A 5910-nucleotide genomic window follows, 5' to 3' on the forward strand; every position below is an offset into this window, starting at 1 on the left:
TGTCCTGGAGGTGCATCCCAGCCAGCTCAGAGGCATCAGGCCCTCTGCCACCCGTGCCAGACCTGCCTGAGAACAGAGGAAGGGGTTCATTAATGACACAGCACACGTGCCTGGACAATTCCTGCCATGTCCAATATGGCTCTTCTTGTACCACCCGACAGTGCTGAGAGCTTCAGGTGTTTGACCAACCCCTCCCTTACCTGGAACAAAACCAGTCCCAAAGTCACCTCAGTGCTCAGAGTCAGTCTCCAACATTTCTCCTCCTCCCACGGACTGACATTTCCCAGCATCTGTCACCTAACAAGAGCTGGGAGCTCTCAGGAGAGCTCCCCAAACCCCACTTGGCACAGTACTTGAAAGGAAGAAAGTTTAGTTACCTCAGGGAAACCTTTCAGTCAATAAAATAACAACTGGAACTGCTGGTTTTAAAGAAGAAAGAATAAAATCCACATTTGAACAGGCTAGAGGTAGAAAGCAGTCAACTCACAAATTCCAACCAGTCACAACAGTAAAGGACAGTTTTTCTTTTTTCTTTTTTTTTTCTTTGAGGGGCAGGGGCATGGAAAAATACAGCACACTAATGAAACAAAATGCAAAAAATACAAAAAAATAGAAAATAGAAAAAATGTATTTACAAGTGATACATTACTATGATCAGAAAGCACAAAGACAATTGCTGCTATAATACATGCACTGGTCAAGAAGGAACTACTAAAAACCTGCAAGGGAGCTGTTTGTAAAAAAAAAAAATATCAAAAAAAAGGAGAAAAAAAAAAAGAAAAAAGACACCCCCACCTCCTCCCCCCTCAGACACACAGGGCTGGATTTGAACTTTTTTCTTCCCTAGTTTGCTACATTGATCAAATCAAATATCCCCTAAAGTCCATGGTACAACCAGTACAAATACTACACTTGGTTTTAAACTGCAGGTTCAGTTGTAGGAGGGGGGAAAAACAGCAGCTCATTGTAGATCCATATACATAAAGCCAGAGTAACTGCACTACATGCTAAAAATTACAGCAAGCCCCTGTCTGCTACACAGCATGATCTTAGCAGGTTTTCCTTTTTATTTATTCATATATATATCTATATGTGTGTATATATATATGTATAAAAATCGTGCCCTTTTTCACTGCAATATGACATCTGGGTGGAAATGTAACTTGTTACAACAAATTTTATATGTATACTGCAAGAAGTCACTCAATGTCTGTGGATTTAATAAGTAACCTCACACCACAGGAAATATTTAATAAATCAAAAAAACCCAATATTGTGACAGAAGACCTTCTGTCTCAGTTCTTTTCAAAACCGAAGTCCCGCAGGAAACTGGTCCCAATGTCCACGAGGGGTTCTCTGAAGAAGCCTCAGTTTGCTGAACTGTTTTTGTGTTTAGTGTTCACAAGTTTTTGAACGACTTCAAGCCGTTTTTAGTTTCAAGTCTGTCTCTTCCTCTCTCACAAAGGTAATAGTCTGGTACTAATCCATCCGAGTGAGGAAAAGAGGAAAGTGGCTGCAGTTGCACAAAGGGTCCCCAGTTCCACATCTGCAGGGAGATACGGAGTCACACGGAGCTCTGGGATTTCAGCTTTTGTTTCTTTCCCTCCTTTAATACAAAGTCCTTTCATACGTGTCCCATCGCTGGTACCTTCCCAAGTACCAGCCAGTCCAGCTTAGGAGACAACAAAGCCACAAGTTAAAGTGAAAAGGACCAAGGCAGAAGTTCAGGTCACTTCCTCTCTGTTCCATCATACTTCCAGGAAACGGGAGCTGCTGGACTTGGAGTGGAAAGGCTCAGACCACATGCGGCGTAGATCGCCCTAGGCAGGGAAACAGCACAAACAGTGCCCTCAGAAACACTCAACTCTGCTTAGAATTCACTTTCTAAAACGCACACAGAATTGCAAACACATCTTAGAGCAAATCTATTCTTCACCTGTTTTACAAATTACAATGAAGACGGTAAAAATAAATCCTTTCCCTGTCAGGCCAGAATGTCTTACTTTTAGAGCAGATATACCCAAAATAGGTTTCTGATGGGAAGGAAATAATTACTTAAGAAAATCCTGCCCTTTCTTATGTTCTGCTCTGCAGAGTGCTAGATGTGTGCTTCAACAACAGCCCTGGAAGAGGAAAAGTAAATTTTACAATGTCTGTTCAGAACAGGTGACTGGGACGAGGCAAGCAAGGTTCTGCCTATCCAATCACTGTTCAAACTTTGTGCATGTGGCATTTCATGACCAACAGGACAAGGACAAATTCACGTATTCAATTAAAAGAAAATTTAATATTTCAGAATTTATTTACATTAGAACTATTGGTAGTTTATGTGCATTAATGATCTTCTATTTCAGGAACTCATCTCTCAGCTGCTCTGTCCTTTGAAATGAAGAGTGACCCGACATGGCAGTGGTTATTCTGTGCTGGGCCAGGGCTGCCAGGGACACACATCCTCCCCCTGAGAGCTGCTGCCCAGTGCAAGGACACTGCCCCTGCTGCCAGCTGGCCCAGAGCTGCCCACGTGTCCTCCCCTCTTACCTTTAAATAGGCCATGGTGAGGAGTGGCAATAAAGTGAATGGTACCAAATAGAGCAGGGCAGGCTGGGCTGCCCGGTGAATACGAGAAGCTACTGTTGCAGTTAATAAACCTGTAAGAGAAGAAAGTCACTATAAATATCTTCAGGTTGCAGGTGGATGTTCTCAGCATTGCATCCACTGAGGCTTCCTTCACCCCCTTTCTGAGAGACAGGTGAGGAAAAGTTACTTCTCTGTGCTTTGCTTTCCCTGAATGCAGTTGAAACAAACAAAACAGTGAAAAATTATTCTATTTTAGTATTGGGCTGTGTTGAGCCATTTGGTCCAGTTTTGAATCTCAGACTTAAGTCAAGAATTATTCAGACAAAATAAAACAAAAGGTGAAGGGGGAAGCTGATTGTATTGCACTGCAATGCTGCTCTTGAGACTGTTGGTCTGTGGCTCCTGACCTGAGCTGTCGGGGCTCAGAGGAAGGGCTGTACACATCAGGAATGAATTTCCTGGACACTTGCCAGAAGGGAATGTAGGGGGAAAAATCGAGGTGTGGGGGAAGGAAGGCTATTGGTAGGAAATTATCTTTCAGTCTCAGAAGGGCTGTGGGAGGTCAGGATATGCACATGCATGCCCTGACTGGAGGGAAAAGCCTATTTTATATTAGGCAGGAAAGAGCTGGCTACAGCAAATTATAAACAGCATTCCAGTTGTACCTATTGATGATTTTCTCCATGTACTACTATGTCAGGATCAGAATACAAAAATACAGGAACTGCCTAGGTGAATTGCTTAAATTTGCTACGTACTATGCACAGCATAATTCATCTGCAAACTTCCAGATTTTTTCCATCACTCAGGTATTAGCTATGACACTTTTTATGCCAGTGAAGCTAAGTGTAACTGCTAACAAAAGCACACTGATATTCTCTTTCATCTTCTAAATAAAATACAACACAAAAAAAAATCTTGAAGATTATAGAAGGGCTTTTCTCCCTAGACCATGCCAATAAACGCAAAGAGAGGAGGATTAAAAAGAACATAACCAAGCAGCCTCTCAAAGCCTCTTTACACTTGCTTTCATCATCTTTTAAACCTACTACAATAATCCCACATCTGCTCACTTAGGCAGCTCTTAATATTGAACTAATTACTCACCTACAAAATAGCCAATAAGTGTGCAGTGAAAGTAAGAGACCTTCTGCATCCGCCCAGAGATGTTCCCTGGTCCTGGGGCGCCGCAGGAATCGCTGTTGGCTTGTTTTTTGTAGTTATCATAACGCAGGACGAAGCAGAGCAGAAGCCCTGGCATCACAATATCTCCAATCCCCAGCATGGAGAAGTGGCTGCCTGTGGAACTGAAGAGGAACTGGAATTGAGTTCATGGCCAAACAAAAGGTTTTGAGCTTCATTTGGCACAGCCCCTCTTTCTACCGGCAAACTTGTACATTGCTGGCTAATGAGGTTTTCCTCAGCGATTTCTTCACCACCTCAGCTTTCACAAACCCATTTGCTTTTATATAATAATAATATTATTAAGAATAAATATATAATAAAATATTAATATTATTAATAATTTTATTGTAAAATTATTTTAATAATCAAATAACTTATAAAATTGTTAATAATGAATATAAAATGAAAATAATTCTGTATCCAGAGATGACATTGCTCCAAACCAGTTTCCTTCTCCCAGTAGTGTTTAAGCTGCTTTTGCCCTTAAATCACTCAATGAAACAGATCCATTGGCCCAGTATTTCAGTCCTCTCCCTCCTCAGCACTGATGGGAGGGACCAGCTGGCCCTTTGATCTGACTGTTCATTACCACTGAAGTGCATCTTCATCCCTGTGCATCACATCTAAAACAAGGCAGTGCACCCACTTTGGACATTCAGACAAAACAGAAAACTAGTCTTGCCAGATCCCCAGAAAAGAGTCTTGTGAAAAAGATTAAGAACTAAAACCATCCATTATCTTAAATTCAAGATATTTTTCATGAAAAATTGTTCATTTTGTCAACTTTTTGATTTCATGTCACAAAGTTGACAAAGTGAACAAATTTGGTTTTATCGCTGCAGACAATCAACTCCTAATCTCTGTAATTTCAGCATGCCAACATCTAAAGAAACAAGAACAGAGTAATACCCCAACAAAACTTCCTGCCTGCTGCTGCTGCACTGAGCTTGCTGCCCCACCAGGCCCTGAGCGTGTCTGCTTACAGATGTGAGCCACCAGGGAACCCCTGCAGCAGGGACATGTGGAATAATCTCCTTTCTGCACTGTGCTTGCTTGTAAGCCATCCTTGCTTAGATCAGTTTCCAATCCCTTCCCAATGATCTGCAATTACACAGGAATTCAGACTGCTCTGATGTTATAATCAACCTCATCTCTTCTGCTTTTAAGTGTGAGGTCACACTAGCAATCATCAGGCTGCAGAACTCTCCCAAATTTCGAGAAGTGCGTCCTGCTCTGAACAGGGCACCTTTTACCCCAGACAGGTCCTTTCTCCATGAATCAGCAAAGTGTCCAATCCTCACTGCTCACCATATTCCTCTTCAGCATGAAGAGGGAATGACTCAACAGGGATTTTCCAACAGAATTAGTACTGCTAAGTGTATGGAGGGAAAACATTTCTCAGGTACTACAGCAGCAGAAGCTTTTACCTTGGGAATACAAGTTTGCCGGGCAGTGACAGACGGGGAACATCCCTGCCCACATTTGGTCCCAGGTGAAGTTTCCGGGATAACACATCCAGGGGGTTGTCAGCTGGTTGTGTGGCCACTTTCACCATAACATTGCTGTTAAAGATGTAGGCAGAAAAAAAGACCTACAGAGCGAGGTAATCAGAAGTTACAAACTGCAATTACACAGCAACTCAAGCTGAATGTATTTTTGCTTTGCTACTCAAGAAAATAAAGGCTATTTTCCTTATGATGATAGAAGGCAAAATGTATTTCAAAAATTCAGACAGACCTTTTTACACTATTAATCCTCAAGAATAACCAGAATATACTTTTTGATATCAAGATATTGATTCTTTGGCAAAGAATCTGTCTGGACAACAAGCAGATAGTGTGGGATGACAAATGCAGATAACAGCATCATGAAAATGGAAGGAATCTGCAGAACAGAGAAAAGGTGAGCCTGGTGCTCACTCATAAATGGAATGAGGCAGCCCTTGTCTCCAACAGGCTTTTATGCTACAGCCCATCCCACTGAAATCTCTGTTTGCCAGAGCAGTCAGTGGGTGCTGCCCTGATCAGAGCTTGGTGTTATGCAAAGGTAAAACAAACCCCTCTTGCTATTACAGAACACATCCTGTCAGGTTTCTTGTAGAAGTGCACTAAGATTTTTATGCCAACCTGTCTGGCTGTAAATCCAATG

General features: G+C 41.9%; 1 protein-coding gene across 1 annotated transcript in view; it reads right to left on the minus strand.

Moving 5' to 3' along the window:
- Positions 1 to 514: 514 nt before the first annotated feature.
- Positions 515 to 5910, minus strand: part of SPPL3 (signal peptide peptidase like 3) — a 23577-nt gene continuing 18181 nt past the window's right edge. The window contains exons 7-10 of the mRNA XM_014307219.2: positions 5190 to 5353; positions 3685 to 3884; positions 2539 to 2648; positions 515 to 1820 (exon numbers count right to left, since the gene is read on the minus strand). Of these exons, the coding sequence (XP_014162694.1) occupies positions 1749 to 1820; positions 2539 to 2648; positions 3685 to 3884; positions 5190 to 5353 (546 nt within the window). The 3' untranslated portion in view covers positions 515 to 1748. The remainder of the gene's footprint in view (positions 1821 to 2538; positions 2649 to 3684; positions 3885 to 5189; positions 5354 to 5910) is intronic.

The sequence above is a fragment of the Geospiza fortis genome, unplaced genomic scaffold (assembly GCF_000277835.1).
Source record: "Geospiza fortis unplaced genomic scaffold, GeoFor_1.0 scaffold408, whole genome shotgun sequence".
Classification (NCBI taxonomy): domain Eukaryota; kingdom Metazoa; phylum Chordata; class Aves; order Passeriformes; family Thraupidae; genus Geospiza; species Geospiza fortis.